Genomic DNA, 19,844 nt, shown 5'->3' with positions numbered 1-19,844 from the left:
ATGGCCCGTCACGTGCAATATATTTTCTTAAGTCGTGAATGATGGATGGGTCATGTGGAAGTTTGAACTGGAGAATGTACGATGTTATATGTGTATGCCTGTCTTTGAAGGAGACCGTTTGTGGTCTGGTTGTGGCTTCAGTCCTGTCGAGTGCTCCTCCACGGCAGCTGGCCTTCATCTGTACAGAGGCTGCATTTTAGCATCCAGGGTCTGTTGCCCAATCCTAAACTGACCCTAGTCCTCTACTTCCTACCCTATACTCTCTAACCCCTACCTCCTAGCACTTTGTAGATCCTAAAGATTTGGATATGTGTAAGAAATATGCAGAATAAACCACCTAACCTGAGATGATAGGATTGTTTGAGACATACAGATGATAATGCACACCAGTTTTGCGATTCCTTACATTTCCACTCTGTGTCAGACTCAGAACTGGCTGTACTCTCCGGGGCCCAATCTGTGTTGTTCTGGCCAAAACAACATCCCTTTTGGTGCTATTATTTATCATCTAAATTGTTCCTCTTTTTGAGATATTGGTTGAAGCTCAGAGTATAACAGTTAATCCTGAAGTCAGATCGGTATCTGCAGACTTCAGTCTGGCTCTTTGGCGGCTTCCTGGAGACTAAACATTCTAGAATAAATGTCCCAGGGAGATTTTTATCCTGTGTGTCAGAGCAGGCGTAAAATACTGCTGGAGTCACCACCAAGTACACTCTTAGGAAAAAGGGTTCTTCGGCTGTCCCCATAGGAGAACCCTTCTTGGTTCCAGGTAGAACCCTTTTGGGTTCAATGTAGAACCCTCTGTGGAAATGGTTCCACATGGAACCCAAAATGGTTATTCAAAGGGTTCTCCTATGGGGACAGTGGAAGAACCCTTTTAGGTTCTAGATGGCACTTTTTTCTAAGAGTGGAGGGTTCATGTTGTGGAGGTGATGGTATTATGATAGTGTCTGATCTGCTACTCTTCAGGGACAATGGAAGTTGAATAGATGCTCTGTTTAATAGCGAAAAGGCAACACAGTTCACCATAACAGCATTCAACAGACAGTGCAGACAGACTGTGGTTGTGATATCCTGTGTGTTAGAGTATTGGGACTTACTGAGGTTTTGATATCCCGTGTGTTTTCCAGCACGGTGAACAGTGAGTCGTGGAACAGCTCTGTAATGCTCACCATCTCGAAGAGTCGCTCCATGTCTGCCTCCTACTCTGCTTCAGCCACTTCCAACCACCTCTACAACAGACGAATGACCAGACCAGGTGTGTGAGTGAGTGTGTGTGTGTGTGTAGACACTTTGAGTGACAAACAGAGAGTGATATTTTAGTCCATCAGAACAGAACAGGTCATTTAGAATGATTCAAATGTTATGGGGCCATGTAAGAGATGCAAGAGACGGGTTAACCCATTCTCTGTCCATTCAGTGTGTGCCTGTGTCGGTGCATGTGTGCCTGTGTGTTGGCAGTATGTGCAATTTCTATTTTGTCTTTGTTTAAATCGTGATCTGATTTGTTACATTTCGTTGAACGAGTCTTCCCTCCTAATAACCCTGTTCTCTCTCCAGGTTACCCCCCCTCCAATATATCACCTCTGGCCTCTCCCTGCCACTCCCCTCCGGTCCAGGGGACCCCTGTCTCCAGCCCCACCACCAAGTCCTGCTCTGTGGACCTACCGGACCCTGTGGACAGCCAGGGAGAGAGGCCTGTGGACCCCCAGGTCCCACACAGAGCCTTAACACACAGCATCAGTGCACCTAGCTCCACCACACCGCACTGGGGGCCACCATCTCTCTGCAGCAGGTAGCATACACGCACTTACAGATATACACTAAACAGATACTGCTCTTTTTGCTGTCACAAAGAGGTACCATATATAGAACATACACACAGAGAAAAGCTTGAACGTCGCATTCTTGCCCGTTAATTCACTGATCATTGGCAGCGCTGTCTAGAAGACACTGAAGCAAAGACTGAGGAAGTCGTGCATGTAGCTATAAGCTCAGCCTCGCTGAATCGGAGACGAGACGTTGTTTAACGGCATCATGCGGCTTCACTGTCCTGTGTGTGTTTCTGTTCTGTGTGCACGTGTCTTACAAAGGACGAGAGATGAGTAACCAGTCACGTCGAGTGAGAGAGATCCTCTGAGGCACATGGACTCACGCCAGAGAGAGATGAGTGAGACAGTCAAAGAGAGAGAGCGAGGGAGGGGGAGAGAGTCAGAGCGAGGGAAGGGGAGAGAGTCAAAGAGAGGGGAGAGTGTCAAAGAAAGAGAGGGTCAAGGGGAGAGAGAGAGGGGAGAGAGTCAAAGAGAGTGATGAAGAGACTTCCTCTGAGGCACATGGACTCACGCCAGAGAGAGAGATGAGTGAGACAGTCAAAGAAAGAGAGGGAGGGGAGCGAGTGAGAGAGTGAGAGTGAGTCAAAGAAAGAGAGGGGGAGAGAGTCAAAGAAAGAGAGGGAGAGTCAAAGAAAGAGAGGGTCAAATAGAGAGAGAGAGAGAGGGGGAGCGAGTCAAAGAGAGAGATGAAGAGACTTCCTCTGAGGCACATGGACTCACACCAGAGAGAGAGAGAGATCAGAGAGAAATAGATAGAAAAATACTTCCTCTGAGGCATATGGACTCACGCCAGAGAGTCACAGAGAAGGTCCCGCTGCAATATTCTAAGACAAGAGGACGTGGATAAGGAGTATAGGTTGTCTTTATGGCATCGACAAGATGTTCAGTTATTAAGATGAGTGATCTAAGGAAGAAAAGTCCACCACAGAAGAAATACATAAAGACAATAATGAATGGCTGAATGTGGGAGGGTTATAAGTGTTGAGATGGTGGACATAAAGGAAACCATAAAGTAAGTAATGGAGACCAGGGCTGTGTTGTTGACATGGTAAGGGAGTACTGGGGTGTATTCACTAGGAACCAAACGGAAACAAACGGGGAGGGACCTACTGTACCTGAACTTGTCCGATAGAAACTCTCGTTTCCATTGTGAAACGTTTTGTTACGGTTTGCACTAGTGGATATGATCGGCTGAGAGAACTTGATGATAAAAAGATTGTGGGAGCAGTTTTGTTAGACCTCAGTGCTACTTTTGACGTTATCGATGTCTAACAGAAGACAGAGGGTGTTCTTTAATGAAAGCCCCCTCCAACATAATCCAGGTAGAATCAGGAATTCCCCAGGGCAGCTGTCTAGGCCCCTTACTTTTTTCAATCTTTACTAATGTCATGCCACTGGCTTTGAGTAAAGTCTATGTATGCATATGACTTAACACTATACACATCAGCTACTACAGGGAGTGAAATTACTGCAGCACTTAACAAAGAGCTGCAGTCAGTTTCAGAATGGGTTGCAAGAAATAAATCCAAAATATTTCAAAAATTAAAAGCATTGTATTTGGGTTAAATCATTCACTAAACCCTGAACTTCAAGTAAATCTTGTAATGAAAAATGTGGAAATTGAGCAAATTGAGGTGACTAAACTGCTTGGAGTAACCCTGGAATGTAAACTGTAATGGACAAAACATGTTGATGCAACAGTAGCTAAGATGGGGAGAAGTCTGTCCATAATAAAGCGCTGCTCTGCCTTCTTAACAACACTATCAACAAGGCAGGTCCTAAAGGCCCTAGTTTTGTCACACCTGGACTACTGTCCAGTCGTGTGGTCAGATGCCACAAAGAAGGACTTAGGGAAATTACAATTGGCTCAGAACAGGGCAGCACAGCTGGCCCTTAAACGTACATGGAGTGCCTAGATTAATAATATTCATGTCAATCTCTCTTGGCTCAAAGTAGAGGAGATATTGACTTCATCACTACTTGTTTTTGTAAGAAGTGTTGACATGCTGAATGCACCGAGCTGTCTGTTTAAACTACTAGCACACAGCTCGGACACACATGCATACCCCACAAGACATGCCAACAGAGGTCTCTTCACAATCCCCAAGTCCAGAACAGACTATGGGAGGCACACAGTACTACATAGAGCCATGACTACATGCAACTCTATTCCACATCAGGTAACTGATGCAAGCAGTAGAATCAGATTTTTTTTAAATATAAAAATACACCTTATGGAACAGTGGGGACTGTGAAGAGACACAAATACAGGCAGAGACACACGCAAACAGATAAACATTATAACAAACACACATGTACACATGGATTTTGTATTGTAGATATGTGATAGTGGAGTAGTGGCCTGAGGGCACAAACTTAATGTGTTGTGAAAAGTTTTTATGAAATGTAATGTCATGTAATATATATTTTTTGTATATAACTGCCTTTATGTTGCTGGACCCCAGGAAGAGTACAGCAAATGGGGATCCTTAATAAATACAACTATACACCCCTGGCTCTGGCTGTGTTCAGAGGAATAATGTCGTTGATCCTGGTTCAGCTAGAACAGCTGGTCTGATGATGTGAGAAGTGATCACTGACCTGGACTCTTTGGCCTTTTATCTGGCCGTGTTTCCTCTAACGCAGGGGTGTCAAACTCATTTCGCATCGTGGGCCACATACGGCCTAGGGAGATGTCAAGTGGGCCGGACCATTAAAATTATACCATACTCTGCTATAAATAACCAAAATATCATGTCTTTCCTTTGTTTTGGTGTAAAGAAGCACAAGAACATTAGGAAAATATTGAAATTTAATGAACTATCCTTTTACAAAACATTTCATGAAACACCTCATATTTCCTTAGACAAATGTGCAATTTACTTTTATCATTCACAAATATGCATTGCAACTGATCCCACTGATTGTACAAAGGCACAAAACTTTAATTGGTACTGAAAAATATAGTAATGCACTTTAAGATTAAATGAGACTTTTAAAGAAAGGAATTTTTAAACCACTTACACATACGCATATAAAATCTAAATGTAATCCCTGCGTACACCTTACAAACTAAGGAGAGTGATTTTAAATGTGTAATGAAGAAAGTGTTCGCCTGTCCTGTAAATCTGTAAACTTCATACATGAAACATACATACACATACAATACATACTGAAAATTTATGGAGTTGTATGAACAGTAGAATTCCATCACACAACTTTTGTTTTGAAGCTGCTGACTAACATTAAAGTGCACATTTTTTAAATCACCACAGTAAGGATTCATCTTCACAGAGCTGTATTCTTTCAATGCAAACAGTATCTAAGGCAGCATTTTAAAGGTGTTAGTCTAGTCTGGACTTGTATTTTTCTTTGAAAATTCTACACTCCTTATCTACTTTTCTCCGTTTGGATAACGACATTTTGGCTAATGAGGGTGTAGCGGAGAGGTAGAGACCAAGGTATTAACAACGTCGTAACAAGCAGCAGATGGCGCATTGATACCGTCTGCTGTTTTCAGTCTGTCTCAGTGATGCGGCTTGTCTTCTACTCTGATGGAAAGAGTGCGCCCCTTAGCGGATAATCCATGAATTGCAGCGAATTAAAAATATTAATTCCATGTCTTTTATGCATTTTTTCCACTTTCAAATTATCCTGCGGGCCTGATCGAACCTCCTTGGGGGCCGGTTCCGGCCCGCGGGCCGTATGTTTGACACCCCTGCTCTAACGCTACGGATCTTGTTCTCTTTTCTCCTCTCCCAGTAGATATAAATGTCGAGCATTTTTTCACATTGTAGTTGTTTACATGTTTTGAATATCCTTCGTGTATCTGTCCTTTGTCCCTCTCTCAGCTGTGGTAGACCGTACAGCAGGCTGAGCCATGGGGAGGGATCTATGGACAAAGGGGACAGAATACCCCACCCTGGTAAGTAGTAAAAGGACACGTCTCTACGTCTCCATATCTGTCTTCTCTCTTAGTGTTACATTTCTATTTGCCACGTCGTGAGCGTGCCAGCCACCTGACTTAACCCCTGATCTGTCCTGTCCTATAAGATGACCCGGCAGTGGCGTCGTCAGACTGTGAGAGCACCTACGAGACCAACCACAGTGACAGCAGTGACTTTGCACAGAACGAGGAGGACGGGGAGGGGGCCAAGAAGCCCTCGGACACCCAGGACGGGTGCAGGTCGTACCAGCCTGAGGGCATCGTCCTGCAACCCCTAATGCCACCTCCAGAAGTAGGTTCCTCTATAGAAATGCATTGAGTGGAATGAAAATGGGTCTACAAATATGCTAAACATTTCATGGCTGCAATATCAATCAATCAACACATTATGAAATGATGCATTTGATTCGAAGAGCAAATGCCAAATAACACGCTATTTCCCTATATAGTGCACTACCCTACTTGTAACATACTATTAGCCATAGCCACTTGAAATGACCCTTGATCCTGACCCCTGACCTCTAGGACACACAGTCTATCCTGGCCCCAGAGCCTCTGGTGATGTCAGAGCTGGATCCTCTGATGACTCAACTCAACAGCTGGAACTTCCCCATCTTCAACCTTGTGGAGAAAACACACGGCCGCTCAGGATGCATCCTCAGCCAGGTGAGAACAGGCCTCAGCCAGGTGAGAACAGGCCTCAGCCAGGTGAGAACAGGCCTCAGCCAGGTGAGAACAGGCCTCAGCCAGGTGAGAACAGGCCACAGCCAGGTGAGAACAGGCCACAGCCAGGTGAGAACAGGCCACAGCCAGGTGAGAACAGGCCACAGCCAGGTGAGAACAGGCCACAGCCAGGTGAGAACAGGCCTCAGCCAGGTGAGAACAGGCCACAGCCAGGTGAGAACAGGCCACAGCCAGGTGAGAACAGGCCTCAGCCAGGTGAGAACAGGCCTCAGCCAGGTGAGAACAGGCCTCAGCCAGGTGAGAACAGGCCTCAGCCAGATGAGAACAGGCCTCAGCCAGATGAGAACAGGCCTCAGCCAGGTGAGAACAGGCTACAGCCAGGTGACAACCAGTGAGTACAGGTGAGAACAGCACATCTGTTCGGTTTTCAACCGGGTGGAGATTAGGCTGCATCCTCAGCCAGGTAAGGTTAGCTACTGTAGAGCCAAGTGAGAAAAACCCAGACCCATCCAGGTATGGATAGGTGAACAGGTAAGAATACTGTGGTGAAAACAGTCCATCGTGAACCAAGAGAGAATGGCTCAGACTTGAAATCAAACTTGATTTAAAATGCATTTAAAATCACAACACAATTAAGAAAATACATTATGACAATGCAATGAAAAATAGTTAAAGCAAACAGGAAGCAGTAAAAAGTATGAATAAAAAGAACATAAAACACATATGATGTTAAAACAGTCACTGATTAAAGGCCAAGCTAGAAAGGTGGGGTTTTAAACGTGATGTAAAAGCCTCAATGGTGTCTGCCCCTCTTACATGACAGGAACAGCTATTCCATAACTTAGGGGCTTTGATAGACAGAGGAATCCGCTCACCGATTTGTCCATGGAGGGATGCCTGTGAATAAAGCACTGTGAGATATGGGTGGGATTACACTCCCATCTACTGGTTGAAACAGTAGTTACAAGTAATTGGAATTGCAGTGTACTGTAAACCAAGACGGCATTAGGGTCGTTCCACGAAATGAGTTCAAACAACTTTCTATTTCACCTAATTTTAACATTCTGTCATGAATAGCACATGTTCAACTTAATAAAAAACATGTTCTCATCTCAAGAGGTTCATAAAAAAATTACTATAATATCAAATCAAATTGTATTTGTCACATGCGCCGAATACAGCAGGTGTAGACCTTACAGTGAAATGCTTACTTACAAGCCCTTAACCAACAATTAAGGGCTTTTAGGTATTTAAGAAAATACCTAAAAGAAAAGTAAGAGATAAGAATTAAATAATTAAAGAGCAGCAGTAAATAACAATAATGTGGCTATATACAGGGGGTGCCGGACAGAGTCAATGTGCGGGGGCACCGGTGTCAAGGTAGTTGAGGTAATATGTACATGTAGGTAGAGTTATTAAAGTGACTATGCATAGATAATAACTTTATTAAGTGCCAAATAAAGTAACCGGGTTGACCGTAACATGGTTGACTGTTTCAGGGTTGACCGTAACACGGTTGACCGTAACAGGGTTGACGATGTGTTTTTCTTCTCCAATTTATGCTTTGGCCACAAATACGAGTATAGGATGAGTCAACAACATTGATCGGTTATGAGGAAACCGATTATACATTTAAAAATGAGTTTTTCACTGGAAAGTTACTTTTACACTATGATTTGATTATTCAATTTTTCTTTTGAAACAAATATTTAAAAGGAATATTTTTACCATATTAAAACGAGAATTCAGTTCACTTAACAGGGCTGACCTTAATCACATGAAATAAAAAATAAGCTTTAGAAATGACTTTATCGAAGCGACAAAGTAACTACGGTTTTACAATGATGGTGAACATTTTGGGATTAAGTGAGTTAAAATCTTGCTAGAAGTCACAGACGGTGCGCAGAGGCATAGCCGCAGGAAGTAGGGGTGCTGGAGTTGTGCACTGGGCCTTTACTAGTCCTGTATTAGTGGACCTATATAGCCTTCTGTAGCGTGGGAAAAAATCACTTTCTCCACCCACCCCTCCCTTGTCGACCCAAAGTTCTCACACGGTTATACACAGAGGGACATGTCAAAATGCAGAATTTTGCAGAAAGTCTTTAATCGTATAAAACAATCAGATGTATTGAATTTTCCATTTGGTCTATATTAAAGTGCACTTGATTTAATATAACAGGCTTTTAATTCAATATTGGTGCACAATTTCTACTTAATATATCAAAGTGACACAAAGGGGACTCATTTCGGGGAAAGACCCATGAGCAGATCACAGCTTCAGGTGTGAAGAGACTAACTAGGTGGATGGGATAAGGCTGATCTATGTGTGTTCCAGGTTTCCTACCGCCTGTTTGAGGACACGGAACTGTTTGAGACGTTCAAGATTCCTGTCAAGGAGTTCATGAACTATTTCCATGCTCTGGAGAACGGATACAGGGACATCCCATGTGAGCAAACGTTACCATCAATCATCTATGAGAATATGCTTTGAAAATGCACACACAGTTACATCAAGTACTCAAGAATATCAAAAACATTTAATTGAAACTACCGTAATCCAAACTCTGTGCAGCTGTGGCGGTAGCACTGCCTATTCTATCCACAAGAGGGAGGTGTTGGCTTTCTCAATGCAATCACAGCACGTTCTGTTCCCTCTACCGCCACCTGTTTCTGTATGGTTTGTGAGGTCTCATTATCATCCAGTGGACTAAGTTAGTATTACAGTTGGCATCTCCTCTCCCTCTCCATGCAGACCACAACAGGATCCATGCCACTGACGTGCTCCATGCCGTGTGGTACCTCACCACCCAGGCCGTGCCAGGCCTGCCCAACCACCTCACAGACCACAGCTCAGATTCTGGTGAGGACACACACACGCATATGCAAATACAAGCGTACACACATGCACGGACACACACAACCACACACACACACACACGCGTGTGTGCACACTCCTTTCCTCCACTCTCCATTCCTTTGTGTTCCAACGGAGGCTAATATCCTATGTCTATAAGCCTACTGTTGTATGCTTGTTGCTGATGGCATCCTTCTGGGGCTCAATTAGCTGCTGTGTATTAATTCATACACACCAACCACATCAGTAGCTTATGTGAAATGGCATAATATTGTCTTACATCAGCCGTACAGTTTGCAGACCGGAGGCTGTGGAAGTTCCCAGAACAATGTTTCCAGTGAGATCAGATGACCGTTAGTTCATGGTCATCGACAGTTCTTTTACCTCTCGTTCTCTATGTAGAGCTGTTCCATAGAAGCCTATCTCTTCCAGAGGAATACAACAGACACCAATGTCAACACGCTGGTCTTGACCTGTTTGTTCTTTACACAACCTGTCTGACTGGGCTGGCAGATGGCCTACTCTGATGGCTGAGGGGCAGGGTGGCTGGCTGTCTGTCATTCATGTTGTTTTCTGATGCTCATGTCATCCCATACACACATTTGCCCACACATTAGCACGCTAACGTGCGCACACACTTACACGCACACACAACACCCATTGACCCAAGTGTTTTGTGCTAAAGTTTCTGATTTGTTATGACAATGTCCATCACCCCTCACCTCATTTATCTCTCTGACCCTTCTATCCCTGTGTGTGTGTGTGTCCCCAGACTCTGACAGTGGGCTCCTCACCCCCAGCCATATAGGCCATACAGGGTTCCTGGTTTCTAAGATGTCTGCGGTGATGGAGGAGGGTTATGGATGTCTGTCTGGCCTCATCCCGTCACTGGAGCTCATGGCTCTGTATGTGGCTGCAGCCATGCACGACTACGACCACCCTGGACGGACCAACGCCTTCCTCGTGGCGACTAGCGCTCCTCAGGTAGGAAGGGAGAGAGGGAAGGAGGGAGGAAGAAGAGAGGGAGAGGATGGATGGATGGATCTAACTAAAGGAACTGGAAAGGTGAAAGCAAAGTCCCGGTAGATGTCCACCAATAATACTTTCATATCTTGTGTTCTTCTCAGATCACTGAAGAGATAAATGTAGGAAGACAAAGGGACCACTGAGATGCACCAATGATAACTAATGAGTGACATGTTGCTCTCTGTCTCCCCCTGTAGGCCGTGCTATATAACGACCGCTCGGTGTTAGAGAACCACCACGCTGCGTCGGCCTGGAACCTGTTCATGTCCCGGCCAGAGTACAACTTCCTGGGCAACCTGGAGCATGTGGAGTTCAAACGCTTCCGCTTCCTGGTCATCGAGGCCATCCTCGCCACCGACCTCAAGAAACACTTTGACTTCCTGGCGGAGTTCAACGCCAAGGTAAACACAACAAATGGTCATGAGCTTCTAATCTCTACATTTCTCTTTGATGTACAACGTATCTACAGCTGAATGGACTGAAGCACTGTGTCATTTTCTCTGGTGACTGACAACTTACAGTATGTCAGTAACAAGCCTGTAGGAGAAGATCTGAGGTTTGTTTACTCAGAACTTTTCCTCTTATGCTCTCCTTGCTTCTCTCTGATAGGTTGAAAGGAAGTAGGCATAGAGGATGTGAGAACACAAGGAAAGACATTTGAGAGTCATTTAACCCTTGCTTCTCTCCAGGTGGGTGATGATGGCTGTTCGGGAATTGACTGGTCCAATGAGAACGACCGGTTGCTGGTGTGTCAGATGTGCATCAAACTGGCGGACATCAACGGCCCACTGAAACACAAGGACTTGCATCTACAGTGGACCGAGGGCATCGTCAATGAGTTCTATGAACAGGTACATCTATTAGGTCTAGGTTTGCCAGAAGATACCGACCCTACCGTTACGCTTGTTTACACTGAGCTGCACTGGGGTCAGAATGCAATCATGGTTACAGTAAGACACCGTGGAGCCGGCGTGAGATGTGCATCAGAAAACATACCTCAATGCAGGAAAGGGATACTGTACTCCAAATTTGACCTTTGTCCACAATGCTTCATCGAGAAGACTGAAATACAGATAGTTTTCTGCCTGATCATGAAATGGTCATTACACTACCTTCTGCATAAATAGCTATGACAGACTTGAGAGGGTGTAGAGGGGCCATTATATTTCTCCATCAAATTACATTGAAATGTGTTCCACTTGGGACTAAAATAGAAGGCGGGCCACTTCATGAGTCCATCACAGTTCTGCCCAGTGTGAAGAGGTACAGGTGCCTGGAAACAGCCCACTCTCCAGTAGCAATGCTGCTCATTGGTCAGAGATGGACGAGTGCCTAGCAACCACACCGCTGATCAGGAAGAGCGACTCTAAGAGGTCAGAAAGCGATCAGCGTGTAGGCAGATATACAGTGGGGCAAAAAAGTATTTAGTCAGCCACCAATTGTGCAAATTCTCCCACTTAAAAAGATGAGAGAGGCCTGTAATTTTCATCATAGGTACACTTCAACTATGACAGACAAAATGAGAAAAACAATTCCAGAAAATCACATTGTAGGATTTTTAATGAATTTATTAGCAAATTATGGTGGAAAATAAGTATTTGGTCAATAACAAAAGTTTATCTCAATACTTTGTTATATACCCTTTGTTGGCAATGACAGAGGTCAAACGTTTTCTGTAAGTCTTCACAAGGTTTTCACACACTGTTGCTGGTATTTTGGCCCATTCCTCCATGCAGATCTCCTCTAGAGCAGTGATGTTTTGGGGCTGTTGCTGGGCAACACGGACTTTCAACTCCCTCCAAAGATTTTCTATGGGGTTGAGATCTGGAGACTGGCTAGGCCACTCCAGGACCTTGAAATGCTTCTTACGAAGCCACTCCTTCGTTGCCCGGGCGGTGTGTTTGGGATCATTGTCATGCTGAAAGACCCAGCCACGTTTCATCTTCAATGCCCTTGCTGATGGAAGGAGGTTTTCACTCAAAATCTCACGATACATGGCCCCATTCATTCTTTCCTTTACACGGATCAGTCGTCCTGGTCCCTTTGCAGAAAAACAGCCCCAAAGCATGATGTTTCCACCCCCATGCTTCACAGTAGGTATGGTGTTCTTTGGATGCAACTCAGCATTCTTTGTCCTCCAAACACGACGAGTTGAGTTTTTACCAAAAAGTTATATTTTGGTTTCATCTGACCATATGACATTCTCCCAATCTTCTTCTGGATCATCCAAATGCTCTCTAGCAAACTTCAGACGGGCCTGGACATGTACTGGCTTAAGCAGGGGGACACGTCTGGCACTGCAGGATTTGAGTCCCTGGCGGCGTAGTGTGTTACTGATGGTAGACTTTGTTACTTTGGTCCCAGCTCTCTGCAGGTCATTCACTAGGTCCCCCCGTGTGGTTCTGGGATTTTTGCTCACCGTTCTTGTGATCATTTTGACCCCACGGGGTGAGATCTTGCGTGGAGCCCCAGATCGAGGGAGATTATCAGTGGTCTTGTATGTCTTCCATTTCCTAATAATTGCTCCCACAGTTGATTTCTTCAAACCAAGCTGCTTACCTATTGCAGATTCAGTCTTCCCAGCCTGGTGCAGGTCTACAATTTTGTTTCTGGTGTCCTTTGACTGCTCTTTGGTCTTGGCCATAGTGGAGTTTGGAGTGTGACTGTTTGAGGTTGTGGACAGGTGTCTTTTATACTGATAACAAGTTCAAACAGGTGCCATTAATACAGGTAACGAGTGGACAGAGGAGCCTCTTAAAGAAGAAGTTACAGGTCTGTGAGAGCCAGAAATCTTGCTTGTTTGTAGGTGACCAAATACTTATTTTCCACCATAATAATATGGAAATAAATTCATAAAAAATCCTACAATGTGATTTTCTGGATTTTTTTTCCTCATTTTGTCTGTCATAGTTGATTTGTACCTATGATGAAAATTACAGGCCTCTCTCATCTTTTTAAGTGGGAGAACTTGCACAATTGGTGGCTGACTAAATACGTTTTTTTGCCCCACTGTATTAGAGAAAGGAGGAGATAGGAATCCCATTGGGCAATGAATGGAGGAGCGTATAACGCCCCACCCGGCAGACTGTCGACCAATCGCGTTCACATTGTCATGCTGTGTCACGTGGTTGCTAAGCTAATCGTCATGCAATCCCTTCTAAAAGTCCGGGTATGAGTCGAGAAACCTGCCTATTTTCCTCAAAAGTACCTAATGTCACGATTCCAAAGCTATACGATATTGCAGAGACAAAGTAAATTATCTCACATCTCGGAAAGATTTGTAATGTTGTACTTATTGTTTACGTAATTAATGCTTACGTTGGGGTTTTGAACTAGCGCCCAATTGTCTCCCATTCACTCATTGAAGGAGTGCTCTTCTTGTCCCAGAATTGCCCAGAATGCACCACGTGGCCCATTGACGATGCATGGGCAACGTAAACAATGGCCGTTAATACGATTCCCATCAGAATAGATAGAACCAATGGATACTCCCATTCAAATCAAAGTTCTCTGATGTGGAATCGTGGCCATACTGGGTCTACCAGTTCCGGAATATTCTATGCCAGTGTTTCCCAGACCTATCCTTGGGTACCCCAAGTCAGTCCACTTATTTGATGTATTTCAGAACTAACACTTAACTAATGAGTGGCTTGATGATTAGTTGACCATATAATACGTGGACTGGTTGGGGGGAACTCAATGAGAGGTTTTATTAATTGACTGTGAGGAATAATGTGAAATGTTGAATTACTTTTGTTCTTCTGTTTCTTTATCAGTAGTGTTGATGTGACACATACCGTCCTTGTATGTAGGCAATGTACTGCATAATGCATCATCTATTCAAAATGGGATCCCTGGCATTGATGGAGAGACAATTAGATTGTTGATGTGTTGACAAACAAAATGCACAATATGTCACTCTACAGTGATAGGAGCACCAAGGGTGTAGGTTATAATCAGTGCTACTGTGATTGACAGCGCAGTCTGTCTGTCTCTTCAAACGCCTGAGCTCACTCAATGATAAAAACCCAAACCCTCGTTCAAATGTCAGACCTGCTTGCGTCCTTGGAGAGAGAGAGAGAGGGAGGAAGAGAGAGAAAGATAAAGGGGGAGGGAAAGACACGAAGACAGGGAAGTGAAAGGGAGAGAGGGAAAGACGGGGAGGAGAGAGAGAAAAAGATAGAGAGAGGAAGTGTTGTTGTACTGCAGTTCAGCTGACCTACTTGTGTCATCAGTGACAGTCGTCATTCACACAGACAGAGATGCAGCAGCAGCCACACATCAGATCACAGAGCACTCAACTGCACTGACTGCACTATACGCCAAGACATGCACACGAATAACACACAGGGGAACACACACACACACACACACACACACACACACACACACACACACACACACACACACACACACACACACACACACACACACTAAGGTCAGTTGGAGAATACCCACAATCCTAACGCTGACCATTAACACAGTGAAAACATCTTAAAGATCTGACCCTGTATCAGTGGTTAAGTTGTAACTTTACCTTCTCCTTGACACCTGTCTTTAGAAGATGTTTTAATGGTTCAACACGCCCCTCTGCTCTAGAGTAGCACCTCTCTCTCTTTTTCCCCCTCTCTCTCTCTCTCCCTCTTCACTTCAGACACTCATTTCAGTCCACTGCACTGACTGACGAAAGCTCCGCTGGTTACTATGGCAACAAGAGACCTTGCCTGCTGCGGTCCACTTCGATGTGTATAAGCCCCTGACGTCAACAGACACATATATATGTATCCGGCTATATATTACTTTGCTATACATGTGTATACGTGATCTTGTCAGTCAGCCAATACTGGACCTATAGATGAACTTGTAGGCTTCCTCTAGCTGGATAGACGTGTGTGTTTTGCTGTTTATGTTCTTGACCCAGTTTGAAGCTTTGATTATTCAGTAGCTAATCCCACAGGCTCTGCGCGCTGGCGGTTGCCGTTGGTTTACCAGCTTAGAGACTGAGACGGGCTGGTGAACAAAATGAGAGAGTTACAAATGTTGATATGTTTTCGACCATCAGTTAGAATGCAGTTGAATGTAGTTTTACATCATTTCTGAAGGTCATTTTCTCTCTCTGTGTATTAGTACCTTAGCTGTGACGCCCTGCATTTGAGTCTAATTTCCCTCATGTCATTGGCTGGTTGATTGATTGATTGATTGATTGACTTTCCTCAGTGCCAAATGGTGACGTAAAGAGGTCATTCATATTATATTTACATTAGTCATTCAGCAGAAGTGCTTACCCAGAGCGACTTAGTTAGTGCACTGCATTCATCTTAAGATAGCTAGGTGAAACAACCATATATCACAGTCAATGTAAGTACATTTCTTCTCAGTAAAGTAGCTATCAGAAAAGTCCGTGCTAGTATGAAAAGACAAGTACAAGTGTTTAATAAAATCAAGGTTATTATATTTTTTGGGGGGTGTGGGGTTGAGAGGGGGGTGCTGTGGGATTAATCAAAATACTCTGTGAAGAGGTGGGTTTTCAGACGCTTATATCTAACATTCTGCCATGTTTACCCATAATGCACCACTCCTCAGGGCGATGAGGAGTCGAGTCTGGGCCTTCCCATCAGCCCCTTCATGGACCGCTCTGCGCCACAGCTCGCCAAGCTCCAGGAGTCCTTCATCACACACATCGTGGGGCCGCTCTGTTCCTCCTACGACTCCGCCGCCCTCATGCCGGGGAACTGGGTCGACCCCGCCGACGCACGGAGGACGGAGGGAGAGGAGGTGGGGGAACGAGAGACAGAGGAGGAAGAGGAGGATACAGCAGAGGAGGATGCGTCGACTAGCTCTGAGAGTTCCCGTAAGAGCATGTTGACGTTCATGTTGAACTTCTTTGAGTTGAAAGAACTCCGTTAACAGAAACCTGTTGAAATCAAAGCTCAGCTTGAAATGGCCCAGGTATTGAGTTGTTGATATAGTGCCCATCAATAATGCATGTAGTGGATTTAAGCAATAAGGTATATTGGCATGGATACAGCCCTTAGCCGTGGTATATTGGCCATATAACACAAACACTGCGGTGCCGTAATGCTATTATAAGCTGGTTACCAACATTAATAGAACAGTAAACCAAGTCAGCCAATAAGCATCCAAGACCCAAACGACCCGGTTTGTAATTAGCAGTAGATGCAGAAGCCTCAAATACACGAGGCTACCTGGTCTGCCTTAAGTGTATTTGGTCTTCCCAGGTTATCAGACCCTGCTTTGTAACCCCTGTCCAGAGGTTGTATTGATAAGGGTTTGCATGTACAGTATAAGGGGGTAGAGATGTAGTAGGTTTTGTTCTGAGGGATTTTTTCCCCCTACAGAGAAGCACGTGGTGAAGCTTAAGAAGAGCAGGAGGAGAGTGTTCTGTCCCATCACTCAGCACCTTCTGGACAACCACGAAATGTGGACAAGAGTCATCGCCTCGGAAACCCGGGACACACCGGACAGAGAGGCGCCTAACTGCCTCAGCAACCCCGCCGAGCCAATCACAGCCATCCACGAGGAGGAGGATGAGCCAGCCAGTAAGGAGGAGCCAATAGATGGCCAGGGAGAGGAGACAGAAGGGGAAGAGACGGGGCTTGCGGAGGAAGAGGAAGTGGTCGAGCAATCAGAGACTGCAGAGAAAAGGGAGGAGGAGTTGGAGTGAGAGGATTATCTTTGACCCTTGAAGATCAGGAAATGGAACATTTATACAAACTCATACCCTCTCCCAAATAGACTTTCTGACTCTTGTCAGAAAATATACCCTATTCCCCATGTGGTGCACTAGCTGGCCAAAACTAGTCCACTATACAGGGATCGGGGTGTTGTTTGAGACGCAGCCCCTGATATTTGGTTGCCAGGAAATCACTTAGACACAACACTGTAGAAGTTTGGAGTAACATGTGCCTAAAGAAAAGAAGGTGGAGGGAGGGGAAGCTGAGGATGAGTTGGGATTTATTGTTTTACATACGTACTATATTGGATCAGGTTTCCATTTCAGAATCCCTCTCCTTGACAAGGTGCCCACAACGCAATACGGGCCCACAGAACACTGACCCCACTGCCAGCCTCAAGACACAGCCGGCCATACTAGTGGTCCGCATCCACCTGACCGCCCTCACAGAACCAAGGTGTACAAAGTGGACTGTACTGAATAGACAGTACAAACACTAGCTCCTGAGGACAATGAGATGAAAGTGCGGGAAAAAGCTGTGTCCGCTCTGTGTTGGTTCTCAGGGAGCGAGGAGAGGACTGAGGACTGGGGAGAGGAGGGCCAGTGTTGATACAGAGTGTGCTCACACACACGCATGGAGGCAAACACACACTCACACACACACACAAACCCATCAGAAGATTTGCTAGCTACCCCAGGAAGAGGGAATGGGAAGTCTAACATAGAACCCTGTAGCTCTGAAAAAAGCTTTATACTCAGTCATGGGAAAAATCCACAGCACAGTGTTTCATCACATTCTTCATCTCTCTCCTCGTTCCCAATTTTACCATGTTTTTTCTTTCTTTCTTTCTGTCTTTCTTTCTTTCACTCTCTTCACTTTTGTGTCAGTCATTCAGGCTCTTTCTTTCCTCTCACTCCTACGCAGTTCCACAGGACTCAGGAACACTGACACGCCCCACTGGGCACAGACTGGTTGAATCAATGTTGTTTCCACGTCGTTTCAATGAAATTACGTTGAGCCACAGTGAAATTGGCATCGAATTGACGTCTGCCCAATGGGACCCAACGCAGAGCCCTCATCACAGTGTCCTTGTACCCTTTGTCATTGTTGCTTCAACCAACACAAGTGATTGTTCTTTCATTTGTTTTATTGGTTTGTGGTTTTGCGTTCTTATTTTTATTAACATTTGCCGTAAGATATTCACTCTCGGTGGCGTTTGTGTTTTTTTAAATATGGCGCGGGACTTTTATTTTGTTGCCTTTCTTATTTTACGTACCCTGTACTTTGATTATCTGCACACTACAAAGGGAATCACTTTGAATCTGAATCACACGGTTTCTTATAGAGTTCGATCTTTCTATTATTCAGAAGCCTAGTTACGTATTCCAATGTAAGATGTTTAATAAGTGCAGATTTTTTCTCTCTCTTCATAGCCTTTTGACCCAGTAGATGAGTACGTGTACCACCTCGCTGGAGAAGAAGCATTCATATTTGGATTCATCTGTGGAAGTCAATCTGACCATGACACTGAAAAAGAGATTCACCTTTTTGAAAGGTTCTCTACAGCCGTCTTCATTGATAAACTATTTTGTAGAACTCTCTCGTAAAACTCTTTTGACAGGACACTGACCTCTAGCCTGTGTTTCTGTGCTCTCTCACAATGGGATCTACCACCCAATACCCTGACAGGCAGTTCAGCCAAGAGAGGCAATGTCGAAAGTACACAGATTCTCTCAGTCTCTTCAGCGAGCATAATTCCCCATCGAGTGAGCTGTCTCACTCAGTTCCTTCGGAGAACCAAGGTTACAGTCATAACCCGGCATTTTCTATTGAACTCTGGGATATCATCTTTTTCTCCATCAGGCTGAAATGATAACAGGCCTTGGAATAGCTTTCAGCTAGTCAAGTGATCAAAGAAAGTTAATTGCTGGGTGGCCCTTGGAAAGCCTTGAAGGAGATGCGGAGGGGCCCTGAGGTTCAACCAAGAGAACACGGTTACAGATATACTCCACATACCCACAGAGAGACTGTGCTGCTCTATAGAACATGGTGAATCACGCATGGGGCTGAATGCAAAGCAAACAAAAGTGTGAAGAAAGAGAATGCAGTAAAAATATCCATACCAAGAAAGGCCGATGTCTGCTTAGTGTGTGTTTGCTGACTCCCACAAATAAGTGATGTATTTATTAACTTTCTGATAGTTTCAACATTTCAACCATAGGTCCAACTGGTTCAAGCACCTGTCGAAGAAGGCCAACATGGTTGAACTGTAGCTACCCCATTGTAGCTATCAGATGATACATCTACCTGCAGCTATCCCATCTCTCCCTATCCATCCAGCTCCTAGCCCAGGGCAGCTCCCATGACATGACCAGGCAGATCAGGCCTAAGCAGGTGTGTGACCGGAAAGGCACCCTATTCCCTATATAGTGCACTACTTTTCACCATAGTCCTATGGACCCTGGTCAAAGTAGTGCAGTATATAGGGAAAAGGGTGCTATTTGGGACACAGCCCAGGTGGACTAGCCAGCCAGCCTGAGCCAGGCAGCATGCTGCAGTCAGTGCTGGGCTCCCCGTGGCTGTCCATTGCTCCATAGCCCCGTTTGATATCCAGAGAGAGACAAATTGGTGGTGACAGAAGGATGAGAGGGAAAGGTAGAGGAAACAGGAGAGGAGAGAGGGAAGTGAAGAGGATATGAGAGAGAGAGAGAGAAGCGGATAAGAGAGAATGGTATAGGAGAAGGAAGGGGATGAGAGAGAAAGGGAGATGAAGAGGGGCGGAAGAGAAGCGTTTGTGGGGTTTTCTG

At 44.9% G+C, this 19,844-nt stretch overlaps 1 protein-coding gene across 1 annotated transcript in view; it reads left to right on the top strand.

Annotated features, from left to right (window-relative positions):
* Positions 1-17,697, top strand: part of LOC129865390 (cGMP-inhibited 3',5'-cyclic phosphodiesterase 3A-like) — a 73,387-nt gene extending 55,690 nt beyond the window's left edge. The window contains exons 4-15 of the mRNA XM_055938144.1: positions 1,131-1,258; positions 1,561-1,795; positions 5,684-5,757; positions 5,886-6,070; positions 6,304-6,444; positions 8,798-8,909; positions 9,215-9,322; positions 10,089-10,300; positions 10,540-10,743; positions 11,032-11,193; positions 15,926-16,193; positions 16,702-17,697. Of these exons, the coding sequence (XP_055794119.1) occupies positions 1,131-1,258; positions 1,561-1,795; positions 5,684-5,757; positions 5,886-6,070; positions 6,304-6,444; positions 8,798-8,909; positions 9,215-9,322; positions 10,089-10,300; positions 10,540-10,743; positions 11,032-11,193; positions 15,926-16,193; positions 16,702-17,027 (2,155 nt within the window). The 3' untranslated portion in view covers positions 17,028-17,697. The remainder of the gene's footprint in view (positions 1-1,130; positions 1,259-1,560; positions 1,796-5,683; positions 5,758-5,885; positions 6,071-6,303; positions 6,445-8,797; positions 8,910-9,214; positions 9,323-10,088; positions 10,301-10,539; positions 10,744-11,031; positions 11,194-15,925; positions 16,194-16,701) is intronic.
* Positions 17,698-19,844: the final 2,147 nt, after the last annotated feature.

The sequence above is a fragment of the Salvelinus fontinalis genome, chromosome 11 (assembly GCF_029448725.1).
Source record: "Salvelinus fontinalis isolate EN_2023a chromosome 11, ASM2944872v1, whole genome shotgun sequence".
NCBI classification, from domain to species: domain Eukaryota; kingdom Metazoa; phylum Chordata; class Actinopteri; order Salmoniformes; family Salmonidae; genus Salvelinus; species Salvelinus fontinalis.
This window is presented reverse-complemented; position numbering and strand designations above follow the sequence as displayed.